Genomic DNA, 14,988 nt, shown 5'->3' with positions numbered 1-14,988 from the left:
GTTTGTTAAGCTAAACGAGCTCGAGCCGAGTTTTGACATAAACGGAGAGGGGTTAGATTCACTTGCATCGCCAGATGGCTCAAGTGAAGCCATTTTAGCGGAGACTGTGCAGGAAACTAAACCATGGTGGGAGCTGCCAAAGCGCTGGGTTATAGTACTGCTTTAAGCGCTGGGTTATGTTCCAGGTCAATAAGAGCATAGCTAGTTTGATTCAGTCATCTTTCTTCTGGGGATATCTTCTCACTCACGTGGTAGATGAAGACTCGAACATGATCTTATACTCTTTAACAACACTCAACTATTTGTTTTAAATACCGGCTGAAGACGACTAATGCCATGTTTGTTTACAAAAAATAAAATCTGAGGAACTAAAAACGCTCAGTTTACTTTAAGTATTTTCTGTAATAATCCCATTGACTGGTTTTTGTTTTGAGAGATTATTTAATCCTACCTCTCAGTGTATATACCCTCCATTGAAATGAGCTAAAAAGTAATAATCTTTAGTATATTATATAAGTTAAGGATTAATGTGTGCAAGGAGAAGGCCTTAATTGATTCATATATTGTATTTAACACAAATATGGCCTAATTAGCAGTTATTATCTTCTCTTCATGCCATATGTTCTTGGCCAAATGTCTCAGAAATATGTAGGCTGCCCTTAAGGATGCAATTCTCTTTGTTTTAGCTTCACCTTATTCTCCTTAATATTCACTTGATGTATCTACAACTAATCAGTTCAACTTACTTATGAAACAGTTTGCACTTTCTGGTTAATTATCAACAACAGCTTGTTACCTGTTCTTTTTTCATCACATCAAACCCTACTAATCACCTTTCTTCTTATTTATGCGTTACTTACAAATGTACTTTGCAATCACTATGCTATTCCTAAAATTAGAAAAATCATGGCAAAACCTAAGAATTATGTACTCTTTAAATGCCTTTAATTATTTGTTAATTTGAGTTTTAGTTCTATGCCATCTTTTACTGAGCTTCTATTTCTCTGCAAACTAGATTGCTGGAGGCATATGGGCAGATAAAGTTGAGGGCAAACTAGTCTTAGGTTTTGGAGTTGTTTGGTGATCAATTGCAACAATTATGACACCAAGTGCTGCAAAAATCGGACTTCATTTCTTACCGGTCATGCGTGCCTTCACGGGGATTGGTGAGGTTGGCTCTTCTTGTACTTCAGTCTGCACTGTACTTCTCTTCATGGTTCATCTGACTGAATTGTAATAAATTACATGATTAGAACAGTATGAAAGACTAACATTTTGTTTGCCAGTTTCAAAGGAAAATCTTCAAAATATACTGTAGTGTGATTATAGCTGACATTAGCTTTCAGTGCAGTCTACAGTGGAAATATTTATCAGATAAGAAACATTTGGCCTAGTTATATGCCTCTAAGATCTAATAAGATCAATATTAAAATATTTATGATACAACAAATCTAAAAGATGAACTTAAATACTGTTCGTAATTAACAGTGATTACATCTCAGGTGTTGAACTTCAACTTGACTGAATTTGGGTTCTTTGTGTACTACCATGGTTAACTATGGCGGTATTTGCAAATATAGGAGGTTGGATTGCGGACACAATTGTTGTCTCGATTACAGCTGTTCGGAAGGCAAGAATAGTTCTGGATCGTACATTCGTTTGTATAAGTGAATAGCGCGATTTTTCTAATGCCGGCGTCTGTTATATTTATCAGAAGTGTTACTAAAGACAGTTGATTTTACTTCTTTTTCTTTTTCCTTAGGTAACAATCTTTATCCTTACCTGCTGCAGATATGAATGCTGATCCAGTTTTGATATGAATGTTGCAAAACAGGATTTCGGACCATTAGAGTTGTTGATCATAGTTTTTCCTTTCTATATTTTGTGACTTCCGTAAGAATACTACCTTGAGATGCTATTAGTCCTTTATTTTTACTATGAATTCTTGCGCTACATTACATATACAAAAGCAAATGATTCGAAACCATTCTACATGGAAAACCCCAAGGAAGGGGAATGTTAGAATATAAGATCCTGAAACATTCGCTAACACCTTGAGGTTTTAGAGTAACTGGTTTCTTGACATGATATCAGAGCTGAGGCTGTCAGAGGACTCATGTTCGATCCTTGCCCCCAAAAGTGGGCTCTGAAAGATGTATTAATTTCTATCTTGATAGGGTTTGGATGCGTTCTCCCAGTCTGGACTCACTCCTATCACCAAGACATTGGGCCGCGCTATGCTGTGAGTACATGTTGTCCTTCCTCATCAGGTTTTAGAATGGTCAAGAAATGATTTATAATGTTCCAGCTTTCTGGTTGCTATGCTATATTTGATTCTTATATTTAATTGGCTTTGGGGAAGGTTTCCTTTTTGTATAGTCGATTAGTTTTCTGATTCTGAATACTTATAGGGAGTATTGTTAGGGCTATCAAACACTGGAGGTGTTCTTGCAGGGATCTTTGGTACTGCTGCAACCGGATACATACTCCAAAAGGTAAACTAGAGTTTATCGTTGCATCTTTTAAAACGTTATACAACGGGAATCAGATTTTCGTATCTTGAACATAATGCAGGTTCCTGGGATGATGTATTTAAAGTCTCCGTTATGCAATACATCATCGGGACACTAGTGTGGAACTTGTTTTCAACCGCAGAGAAAATACTAGACTAATTCTTACAAAATAAAAATGCAGCTTATATAGATCAAATGGCGAAAAGTGAGATGGCAAGTTGAGATAAGGTTACTAGTTTCTTGAGGGTAAAGATCAATTTGGACTAAACATGGTAAAGAGGCGACCGTTTTATAGTTCTCTCATCATTTCTCGGACAACTAAGTTTCTACTCACGGTTGGATAACTCGAGTGATAATAAGTTTATCCTCTGTCATCCCAAAAATACTCATTTGTAAGATTATAAGGCATATTTGTAAAAAAAAAAAGGTTTCTACTCCATAAATTATAGGGTTGGCTTACCTTGCCCTTTCAGTTTGTAATCAAAAGAAAGTGGTTATAGTTTCTGGTTAGTTCTTGACTATAATCTCATCCACTGCTCACAGTGATACCTTTTAGTTCACATATTTCCACATTACAAAGCCATTTGATGTTAGAAAATTACCATCTTCATGTTCTGTTTTATTCAGTTTCGTTAAATGTGTTTGTGATGGCTTGTATAATTGAGATCGCAGAGGTCATGCTTGTAAGCTTGGTTCACCTCTAACCAGTGTTACAGATTTCCGAAATCGGAATTATTCGGTTGAGATACCGATTTGCGATTTATCCAAAATTGGTCAAATCAGATATATATTTTTGACTGATTTTTGAGCAATTTATCGGCGATTTTTGAAAAATCGGCCGATTTCTACAACAGAGCCTCTACCCCAGTGCCGGTCTATACTGTCACAGCACAAGAAACCATTTTGTTTAGGAATCAAAACAAAATTGGTTTCTAGTTTCAATACAGTGACGTATATAATATTTAACAGAGAAAACCGAGCCTTTAGCTATAGAAACTCGGACTCTTAAATTACATGATGACTCCAGAATTAACAAGTGCAGAATCAAAATGGCATTAAGTTGAATTTAACCAAGGTAGAGACTCTTACTAAATGACATGAGCTTGAATTAGAATAATTTATCGAGTCGAATCTAATGCCTGGGCACTGGGCAGTCTCTAGTTAAACTTGTAAATGGTAAATAGTATAAATTTATGATGAAATGGTAAGGATAAGAGCTAAACAATGATATTTGAAAGTTGTGACCAAATACATGATGCAACAGCAAAAGAAATATAAAATGTGTATGAACACAAGAAATGATACAGTATAGATATTTAACCATTACAAAGATGGGCAGGAACATTTCACCATTTACCGCATTACAGGCTTACAGCTCCAGTTCCAGCAGTTCAACACCGACCCTGGCAACTTCATCATTAACTTGTGCTATTCAAGAATGTTCTCAATGCTATGGCTACGAAAAAATTACCAGTTGTAGAATGTTCATTTCGTCTCAATTGCATTGTAAAACTCAGATTACATGTATAGAACATCATGTAGCTTTGCACAATAATTAGTTTCTGTATAAGTATTTGGAAAGAGGAAACTTCATGCTCCTTGCCACCTATCATTCATTTTAGAAGACTATAAGAACCAGTGGGAAAAAAGATTGCTATTGATACTTGTATGCAAGAAAGTATTAACGAAAACTGAGGAAATTTGAAAGATTACCTTTAGAACCATGTTCTCGTCCACTGTACATCTGTACCGAGTTGAACCTTCCAAGGGGCAGCTGCTGCCTTTGCTTATGAAGTTTGCACTGCAGAGACTGGATAGTTGCAAAAGTACATCAGACATCAACCCCCCATCCCCGGCTCCACCTCCTAACCCTCCATGGTCTAGTTCTTCTTCCTCAGCGGAATAGTCTGCAACCGATGTGATGCATTGAAATATAGCCAATAGCCTTTCTAAAGGAAAGGTTCCAGGCCCTTTCATGAGCAACTCCTGTTCTGCAATATCTTTCTGCTCCATAGATTTCTCGGAGGCCCTGACAAGGTATATTGCACACTAATCAGAGGTAGTAATATAATCTGTAAATAGAAGGTTATCAGTTTATCCTAGTAAAAGTTAGCTAGGCTACATATTACAAGCAGATGAAAGGAGAAGTAAAATAACTTAAACTGGAAACTTGTAGAGCTTGGTAATTCGAGAACAGCTTTAAAAATAACTTAAGCAAGGAATATGCATATTTGTTTTGCACTGCAATAACATTATGCTAGATTGAAAAGTAGAACAACAATGGGGTACACAAACAAACAATTAAAACAAAAGACACTAACTTCCTTTTCCGTTTCCTAGTAGCAGCGCCTCCGGTCGAATCAAACAGCGAAGCATCAAGAGTAGCTGGATTTCTAGAAGCTAGGAAAGCAGAAATAAGAAGGTACTTTGCACAGACAGACATATGAAAGTCTATCTCTTCTAAGACATCAGACACTCCCAATTTATTTCCGCTGAGTTTCCACTTTACCATTTCCTTGTTGGCTCTGTTTTCACTGCATACAGAGGGAACCCTGAATATCTCATTCAGAGAAGGCGCTATATGTGGCTGAAGATGACTAAATAATCGCCTTTTAGTTTCTTCATTGGGCACAATTGTCTGATCTTCTAAAGGTTCACAGTATATTTTAAATAAATGAGAAAAAGCTGTAGATATCTCATCAAGACGCCTTGTTACACGAGAAAAAGGCTTCAGAACCACACTGTTTAACAAGAAACAAAAAAAATGTCATTTATTAGAATCATAAAAAAAAATTAGTAAACAAAATACTTCCATGCGCTTACTCAAGAAATGATGCATAAAGCTTTGGGTTCGACTGATTTCTCAAGAAGATCTGACGAAGATCTTCCTCTGTATAATCAGGAAAATACAAAGGAATCGGCTCTGTATAACCAGTATCCGAGTGGTAAGTATCAGGTGAGGCACTACTGATAAAAATCAGACCCAATTCAGGCATCTTCAGGAGATCATAAAGCTTGAACAGAAAAGGCAATATGCTTAAACTCTTGTCCCAATCTCGAACAAGCTCTAAATTATCAATTATCAAGTAAACCATACTCCCTTTTACCCATTTTAAAGACTTCTTTAAGCTTAATTTCTCCGTCTTCTCCTTCAAACCATTAATTACATAGCCAAGAGCATCTTGCAAATAATTAACAAAATCAGACGGTTTCTCACACCTCTTTGCACTCGAATAACCATTCCCTTCATTCTTACTATGCAGAAGAAGCTGATTAATTATACTCTCAAACAATATCCGCGGATTGTAACAACTCCTACAACTGACATAAACAAACGGACGCTTAAAGTGCCTAAACATCTGCAACACAGTAGTTGTCTTTCCAGTTGAAACACCTCCATACAAGAATAATGGAAGCATTCGACTATTCAAAGGACCTAAAAGGCGTATTAATTCAAGAATCACTCCACGCCTCCCAGGAAGACTAGCAAACAAATCATCCGCATTAAATATTTCACCTCCAAACACGAGATCGCGTAAAGTAAGAGAATGAGGAGTACTACAACATTTCGTTAATTTAGCATCAGCATTGCTCAAACTAGGAGACGAAGTGGATAATCGAGTAGTTCTTCTAGTAGTTTGCGGAGTTTTGTCTTTACTCATTTCTTCGCAATTAGAATTGAAATTGCACAATTTCTGATCAAAATTAAGTAATTAATTTAGGGTTAAATCATCAAAAGGATTGTATTACTGTATTATATGCATAACATTTGCGAGGTATTTAGAATTATCAAAAAGGCATAATCATACAAAATGATATACGAACATTATAATCTGTGTGTGCGCGCGCATACGCGTAGAGATACACATTTAACAAATTTGTGCCGATTCACGAGAGAGAGAGGGAGGGGGAGAGAGAGAGAGAGAGAGAGAGAGGAGAGAGAGGGGAGAGAGAGAGAGAGAGAGAGAAAGAAAGAGAGGGGAGAGAGAGAGAGAGGGGGGAGAGAGAGAGAGAGAGAGAGGAGAGAGAGGGGAGAGAAAGAGAGGGGAGAGAGAGAGAGAGAGAGAGAGAGAGAGAACCTGGTTGAGAACTTCAATTGGCTTTGGGATACAAATAAATAGATCAAGTTGCTGAAATGGTACAAGTGAAAGAGAGGAATTTGAAATTGTTGAACCCTAGTTTTGCAGTATGAGATGATAGATAGATATTAGATAGATTGAGAGAGAGAGAGAGAAGGGCCGGGCGAGGGAGAATACAATTGTTTTCCCGCCCAAACCAGTACTGCGTTCTATTTTACTCAAAAATAATTCCCTCTTATTTTTCTTGTTTTTATACTGACTTTTTTCTTGTATTTTTAACTAATTTATTGATAGTTAGGTTAAAAGAAATAGTAAAGTAAATACTCAATAAGTTTAAAATGTATTCAATAAATTTGGTATTATATGGTAAGGTGTTACTTCTTAATTATTCATAATGTTATTCGAGAAAAAATATTACTAAAGTTAATTTTAGAAAATTATCTAAAGTGATTATAATTTATATATAAAAGCTTGAATAATATTTTTATAATAAATGAATTAAATCCTTACATTTACAAAAAATAACCTTAATTTCTATTAAAAAACTGATTTAATTATCTAACGGTAACCTGCTTGCGCAGACTTGTGATTCCTTTTTCCAGTATTTTGCGTAATATAAAAAGAGAGGCTTGTGATTCCTTTTTCCAGGATTTTTATTTTTCCAACTATAATATTATTAAAACATTTTAACTTACCTAAATTTATTTTCAATCAATAAACCAACTATGTTTTCATATACCAAAATCATACTCCCTCCGTTCAACTGAGATGTTTACGTTACTGTTCGGACATTTCAAGACTTCTATAAAGTATGGTTTCATAATAGTTTTTCAAAAAAAAAAGATTTTGAATAAAAATTTAAACATTAAACTTTTATTCAAAAAAAAATTAAAAGAAAAATTATGAAACTATACTTTAAACGAGTATTGAAAAACGTGCCGAAAGTAACGTAAACATCCACGAAGGGAGTACTAGTCAATTCTCTGTAAAACAGCCAGAACCCTGGTCACCATGGTGGCAAATGGCTTCCCAAGAAATTCGAAGTCACCAAGCTGCTCATGTAGTTTTGTCAGGCCCCCTATACAACAGTGGTCAACCAATGCGCATCAGAAAAAAAAAAACAAGCACACACATAGGCGCGTCTCAAACATGCATTTAAGGACAATAAAAGACGACTACTTGTATTAGCATTACAATTCATCTCCAGTCCCCGTACGAAGCATTTAGTTACTATTCAATACAGTACTGATACAGTGAAAGTTTTAATCCAATATACAATGTTGGTATTGACAACTTCTGCAAATATTGCAAAACCCAAAACCATAGTTATTGCCGATTACCAAGCAAATACAAACAAGTAGTTTCTTTCGACTTCACACGAAATGGATGTCAGGTTTGCTTGACATATCCTAGAAACCAAAACCTTGTACATCTCATTTGTCCAGCTCTTTGTCTTTGTTTTTATCTTTTTCGTCATCATCTTAACGCTGGGCTGTGGTGCTGCTTCTGATAACTGAGCCACTTCGTTGCCCGCCCACTATCACATCTTTTAATCGGGACAAGGGGCCCAGCATCTTGCTCATCTTCTGCAGCATTGCAAAGAAAAGAGTTGAGTTACTAGATAGCCAGTCATTCGCTAGTATAACTAGGGTGACAGCTGAGACAAGAAAAATAGACTATGTACACCTAAGAATTTAATACCTCTGCATTTTGATTACTGTAATACTGTTGCATGACAGAATTAACTAATTAATATATAAATAACTAATTAACTAAAATATAAAATTAGTTATATAAATAATTATAAAGCATCCCGTGCATTGCACGGGTATAAAGCTAGTAAAATTAACCGTACATAAGAAGCTGAACTCCCTCACAATCAAAAACAAGTTTCTCTTTAACAGAAAACAAGTTTCCTATTCTTCACTTGGAAGAATTTCTAGATAAATAATGGCATGCCATTCTTTCCCTAAAAGTGGGACACTTGGACCTCAGGACAGGTTATCAAAAGGTGAGAATGAAGGAGAGGGACACTGGGAGAACTGCCAGTTCGGGGCACTATGAATTTAGGCAATTTACTGTGATGCCATTAGGCCTCAGAAATGCTCCTACAATTTACAACCTGTAGAATGTTAACTAACTAAAGTTTTTGGAAGGTATCTCAGGAAAGTTTTGCTGGTATTCTCTGATGATATCTGAATTATGATTATTCAAGGTCTGGGAAAAAACATTTGAAAATTTAAGAAAAGGATTTGAAAACACCTCTGCTATTTCTCCCCCATATCTATCTGTATCTCTCTCCAATTTCCTCTATAACCTCGTATCTCAATCCTATACAACTAATGCTTACATATAATTAGCTTGTGATTCCTAGCATAAAGTCACATTAATACCTATCATTCGAATTTCAATATTATAATCAAATAGCAATATAGTCCGGCAAACGGAGTTAAGTTGTCTCTTATTTCTAAAATCACCAACACCAAAGTCCAAAACCATACCTCATCACCATACGGCCACTTGTGTTGCAACACCTGCCATCTCTGACCAATTATTACAAGTCCCATAACAGCTGCAGCAATGAAAATAGACCAGACAGCATTTGCTTCTTTTGCTTGAGCATATAAAGAAAGAGCTCTCCTCTTCCACCAAGCTTCACAGGGAAGGTCAGAACCATCATCTTTCTCTTCATCCATGTGCTTTGCTGATTGAGGAATATTTAGATCCAATCCTTCTTCAGATGAAGTAAATGGTTCAGCAAATGTTTTTTTCTCCTCAGCTAGGGTAGATCTGCCAATAGTGGGTTCACCATGGACAGACGTAAATTTATCAGTACTGTAGAAACTCTGTTCTTTATCCACTAAAGTTAATCCATCGCGGGCCATGCCTTCTTCAAATTCTGTACCACTCACATACAGACTTTTACCTTTCTCATCAACAAGCTTCATTCCAGGAAATTCATCCGACATACTCAAAGCTTTGGCATCCCAATTTTCTCCATCTTTGGTATTCGATATACCTCCTTCCTCTGCAACAAAATCAGGGGCATCATTATAAACCTGGTCAGCCTGTACATCGGGAATTTCAACCTTTTCTGGGACCAAAGGTAGGTTCTCATGATGACTTGGTGGAAAGACGAAGTGACGTGACATAAACATAGCTTCAGAAGCACCCTCTTTATCATCACCAACAGGGTGTCCATGGTCATCATCCTTCAACTTAACTTGCTCTGCACCAGGAGAGGCAGCATATGCTGATGCACTAAGAGATACAACTTCCCACTCATTCCCTTGTGCAGGAACTTCTCGGTTTTCCTCGTTATCTGCCATGCAGCAAAGTGTACAGTACGGACTTTGCCTGACTAACAGATAAAGAGAGAATACAGTTAGACCCCTTTGAAAACAAGTACACAACTAGTATTGAATATCTTAGGGGATACCATTGGAGGGAAACTACTTTTTGAGCCCCTATATTTTAGGTAACTATTAGTTTAATATATTTTAGGGGTCTGAAATAGGGAACCCCATTGGGGTTGCTCTAAGAGGAACAACCTCAGAATACCAGTCCCGATTTTAATACTTGGCACCAAACATGACTACAAAGACATAACGAAGTACAAGTTTAAACCTTGAGATGCTTATTAAAAGAATGTATAAATATATCATAGGAAAGGTTTAATGATTTCTCAAAACATTCAAAGTTGCCTCCTTACATAACTCCAAAGTTGGCCGTGGCTTAGAAAATAAAAAAAACAACTAAACTGAAAAGAACTAAAGACTTTTAAATGTGAAACTGAAACGAGAATAACAGTACAAGGAAGTAGGAACAATCTAATTGATAATAATAACTCTTTGGAAGTTTTACTTAGTAGAACTTCGAGCACATGTTCCAACTAACTTCAGAATAATCGCATTAGATTTCAGTTAACTCCATACTATGCGCAAACACTAATTTTCTGGTCAGGAGAAAAAGTCTCTAGAAGTGAAAAACATATCAAAACACAGATAAATTGCGATAAACCACCAACAGGAAAAAACAATCATGCATTAGTTCAACTCGTTAAATTCAACAATTAATTATCTCAATTTTTACAATAGATCAATTGTGATAAACTGCCAAGAGACAAAAATAATCATACATTAGTTCAACTCATAAATTCAAAAATTAATTATCGCACTATTTACACTAGTCAAATGTGAGAAACCACCAACAGACAAAAACAAACATACATTAGTTCAACTCGATAAATTCAACAACTTATCATTGCAATTTTTACACTAACAGCTTCAGCTCTCCCATTCGATCAGTAACAACACTAACTATCGCAAATTCCGCAAAACTAGTTTATAACCTTACAATTCATATAAATATAAGTAACAAGATCAATTCAACTACAAATTATCACAATTCAGCTTCACCTCTCCCATACGATCATTAATAACCTTACAATTCACACAAATATAACTAACAAAATCAATTCAACTACTAATTATCGCAATTTTTACACTAACAGCTTCAAATCTCCCATTCGATCATTAACATAAAGCAACTATCTCAAATTACGCAAAACTACTTCAAAATAACCTTACACTTCACACAAATATAACTAACAAAATCAATTCCACTACAACTTACACCTCCAATCACACCAAATCTTCATCTAAACAATAAAATTAATCTCGTAACCAGTAAAATCACAACAAACAATCAAAAATCAAACAAAAACAAAAATCAACCAAACTCATCACAACTAATCAAATTAAATCGATTAAAAGCAAATATAACACGATCAGATCTATTTATAAAGCAAAAATGATGAGTTAATTTAAAAAAATATAACATGATAAGATGTAGATTACTTACAGAAATGATTGAAGAAAATGAAAGTGCCTCGGGAAATGTAACGAAGAAAAAGGAGTATTATAATGAAGTGTATATGTATGTATAGATTTTGGAGGGGAGAGGATACCGGTGACCGGGAGTGTAGGTAGTGTTTTGCGGGTTGTGGAGTGTTTTTGACCGGCTGTTAGAGGTTAATTACGTCGGTTAGTGGAGATGGAGGGAGTAATTACCGGTGATTTGTGTTGCGTGCAATCAGAGATTTGAATCTGGTCATTATTTTATACGCCAATTTTACACACAATATCTATAACGACTTTTTTTTTAAATACTGCTTGATTATTTGTTCTTCGAAATTTCCGAAATTTTCGGGATGAGCGAGGATCGAATCAGGACCTGGGACGATAGATAATAAACTCATAATCACTTGAGATATCCATCGGTGACATTGAAATAAATCAGTTAAATTACTGATTTATAATTTATTAAGCAATTTTTAGAAAATTGAATGATTTATCAATAATTTATTGATTGATCAAATATTTTTGTCTAATTTTTCAGTAATTTTTTAAAACTCAACCGATTTTAATGACCATCGTTTTAAGCAATTATATTACTAATTATTACTTATGTTTTCGATCTATTTTGAAAGAAATTACCAAAAAATGCATATCCTGTGACTTGCTGCAAGGAACAGATAGTATGCAGATTGTATGATTTGCTCTATTTTTTTCTAACTTTTCCGCTCAGTATTAAATAGAGAAAAACGCCCCTAAGTACGTACTTAGGAGAGTTATGTGAGTACGCCAAATGTTTTTAATCAAACTCTGTAATTACAATAATACCCCTTGCATTTACATTAAAAATCCATTTAAACTCGCCTAAATTAGGTGAGTACGTACTTGGGAGAATTAAGCTCTATTAAATATGCTTCCTAAAACTGTGTTTACAAATGTTCTGATGCAACACAAATAATATTTACTCAACATAAACTCCCAATCTTAACATAAACCTAGCAAATACATCAATGTTGAAAGCAAATTAGCAAAAATGGTCCCTGCTTGTAAGCTACCAGTATTTATGTTTACCTTACTTGTGTTCTTCTCCCAAATGTGATTCTGCTCCGACTCCCAAAAGTAGTTCTCGACAACCTTCAGTACATCCATAATATCAGGACCTTAAGACACAAAAAGATTCTGTAACATATTTCGACTGTATTTGCTTACATCCAGAGTTCCATTGCAAAACTGATCAACATGCCTTGGCAACTTTGTAAGAGCTCGCGTTGCCACCCTAAAGAATGTTATCCAGGAGCCTCAATAGGTCTAATGAACCTTAAATCTAGGTATTTACCATATACCTTGTGTTACCAATGAATCGGTTAGCTTTCCCTCGATGTACCCTTTCCAACCGCGGTGGCTTATCCACAGATGGATTTATTACGATTTATGATTTTTAGATGTTAAACTGGGGATGCTGTTGGAACACTGGAGAAAGAAAAGCTGAAAGCATATAAAAAATGCACCTTTTTATCAGCTGATCCTACTTAAGTGAGAAGTTAAAGTGATCAGCTTCTCAACATAACATTTCTAATATATATAGTTATAAAGAGTATGTTGGTGTGTGCAGACATGTCAAGTGCATATACTGATTAATCCAAGTATCCAACAATGTTCCACGTAATCAAATTACCACAGATGTGGTTGTGGGAGAAAAAACTTTCTTTATTAATATAAGTATGTGCACATTAGTCATTGCTAAAAGATAGCGGAGAGATAAATATAATTAGTTAGACAGTAAAGATGATGTCTTATCCGAGTAAGCCACTAACTGCTCTGCACATTACCAAAACAACATGCCTTGATTCTTCTAATATAAGTTGGTCTACTCATGGGTGTTGGTCAATTATAACTCATCTTTCTCCTCTTCGTCATTCTTGGCCGAATTGGTATAGTCAACCCTGTCTTCATCCCCGTAATGTTTTTGAAAAACATCATCAAACGGCGGATCACCAGGTCTTCGAAAAACCTGATCTCCTATTTTAACCTCATATGCATCCGGTTGACTTAATACGAAATCTTTCAACTGGGTAAGGAACAACAAAATTGTGTCACTACAGCAGATATTTAGTTAAAGCAGTTATACACGAGAACTAGCTTGACAAAAAAATCTGTACTTGAATAAGCAAACCTTACCTCAAAAGAGTCCTGTCCTTTCTCCAATGTGAACATGATCGTGCTCAAATCAACTCCCATAAACTTTACATCAACGGTCCCAGTTTTTGCAAGTTTAGTCCATTGCATTGCAATCTCAGATACCATATCCTTCAGATGTAGTAGAAGGTTTAATCAATTATCGAATTCATTTACTTTTGGAACCAAATACACACACACAATTACCCTATAGACATAAACAATTTTTTAGACCACCTACCAGTGTCATTCGATCTAATTAATAGATGTGTCTCCGGTAGAGATAAAATATATCAGGCTTCAACTTGTAAATTGTAATTGCAGCTCTTTTGAACAGAATGATAGTAAAATACTCAGATTTTATATTATCGAAACCTATGATACATTTAGCAGTACTTGTGAAATCTGACAAATTGTGTGATTGCCTAAACATAAGATCACCACCAAATATGTAGAAATTAGGGTTTAACAAAACAATAAATTAACATTGATAATCCTTAGACATAACAATTCTCATTTCTCATATAGCTCAAGCCATTTTACACTCTTAAGCAGTTTAGAAAGGATCTCTCATTTTTAAACACAATCATCCGATTTTTTTTAGTTTACCACATGTCTAAACCCACTTGGGCACCTCGACTAATGCTAGTACAGAATCACCTGTTGCCCTAGGAGTTGCAAATTGCAATATCACGACAAAACTAAAATAACTTAAATACAACACTAATACATGGTTAAAGAAATCGGCCGATTTTTCAAAAATCGCCAATAAATCGGTCAAAAATATCGTAAATTGGTAACTCAACCGAATAGTTTCGATTTCCAAAATTTGTAAATAGATTAACAAAATTTTACAGTTTATACATTCATCTTTATCAAAAAAATATAAACATAACGACCTAATAAAAATTGGCACGTTTACGAACACTAACCCAAAACCCAGAATATTTAAATATTAAAACAATAACATTAACATAATCTCGAAAAAAAGGTCGAGGCTAGAAACATACCGGTTTTCTGCGCTGGCCCAACCGGAGTTTAACGAACCCAAAAGCCGGACCGGTTTGGTACTTCATCATCTCCGTTTGCATCTTCGCAAAATCGGTTTGTTGGGAGAAATCAATGTCCGGCAAATCCGAGTCAGGCGAGGATTTCTTTTTGCCCCATTCTTTCCAGGCCTCATCTTCTTCGTTGTCAACGACGTCGTCTAGATCGTCCGTGATGTGAACGCGCTTCTTGCCCGCGTCTACGGATTGAAGAAGGATTGTTGTTTGGATGATCACAAGGAGAAGAAGAAAGAGTGTGGAGGTGTGTTTGTTGTTCATCGTTTGGCTTGCTGTTAGTGTTCGTTACCTGTTTTTTGGG

At 35.6% G+C, this 14,988-nt stretch overlaps 3 protein-coding genes and 1 long non-coding RNA gene across 5 annotated transcripts; 1 reads left to right on the top strand and 3 right to left on the bottom strand.

Annotated features, from left to right (window-relative positions):
* The first annotated feature begins 1,713 nt into the window (after positions 1-1,713).
* Positions 1,714-2,896, top strand: LOC141663902 (uncharacterized). The gene is made up of 3 exons (XR_012551718.1): positions 1,714-2,242; positions 2,412-2,495; positions 2,575-2,896. It is a non-coding gene; the product is annotated as an uncharacterized LOC141663902 (long non-coding RNA).
* An 828-nt stretch (positions 2,897-3,724) lies between these two features.
* Positions 3,725-6,784, bottom strand: LOC141667277 (origin of replication complex subunit 5). Its single transcript, XM_074473702.1, has 5 exons — positions 6,593-6,784; positions 5,337-6,208; positions 4,835-5,254; positions 4,227-4,542; positions 3,725-4,119 (listed from the first exon to the last, which is right to left on the bottom strand). The coding sequence occupies exons 2-5, from the start codon at positions 6,173-6,175 to the stop codon at positions 4,069-4,071; spliced, it is 1,626 nt and encodes a 541-aa protein (XP_074329803.1). The 5' UTR covers positions 6,176-6,208; positions 6,593-6,784; the 3' UTR covers positions 3,725-4,068.
* Positions 6,785-7,727: 943 nt separating this feature from the next.
* LOC141666703 (ATG8-interacting protein 2-like) lies at positions 7,728-11,607 on the bottom strand. Of its 2 annotated transcripts, none has more exons than XM_074472855.1 (3): positions 11,456-11,607; positions 9,094-9,953; positions 7,728-8,178 (listed from the first exon to the last, which is right to left on the bottom strand). In XM_074472855.1, the coding sequence occupies exons 2-3, from the start codon at positions 9,919-9,921 to the stop codon at positions 8,074-8,076; spliced, it is 933 nt and encodes a 310-aa protein (XP_074328956.1). In that variant the 5' UTR covers positions 9,922-9,953; positions 11,456-11,607; the 3' UTR covers positions 7,728-8,073. The 2 variants fall into 2 exon arrangements, with proteins under 2 accessions (XP_074328956.1, XP_074328957.1); XM_074472856.1 differs by having other exon boundaries at positions 9,094-9,949; positions 11,456-11,536.
* A 1,527-nt stretch (positions 11,608-13,134) lies between these two features.
* Positions 13,135-14,988, bottom strand: LOC141668954 (uncharacterized). Its single transcript, XM_074476021.1, has 3 exons — positions 14,634-14,988; positions 13,627-13,755; positions 13,135-13,516 (listed from the first exon to the last, which is right to left on the bottom strand). Exons 1-3 carry the CDS (start codon positions 14,946-14,948, stop codon positions 13,337-13,339), a joined length of 624 nt encoding a protein of 207 aa, XP_074332122.1. The 5' UTR covers positions 14,949-14,988; the 3' UTR covers positions 13,135-13,336.

This window comes from Apium graveolens, chromosome 6, assembly GCF_009905375.1.
Source record: "Apium graveolens cultivar Ventura chromosome 6, ASM990537v1, whole genome shotgun sequence".
Classification (NCBI taxonomy): Eukaryota; Viridiplantae; Streptophyta; class Magnoliopsida; order Apiales; family Apiaceae; genus Apium; species Apium graveolens.
This window is presented reverse-complemented; position numbering and strand designations above follow the sequence as displayed.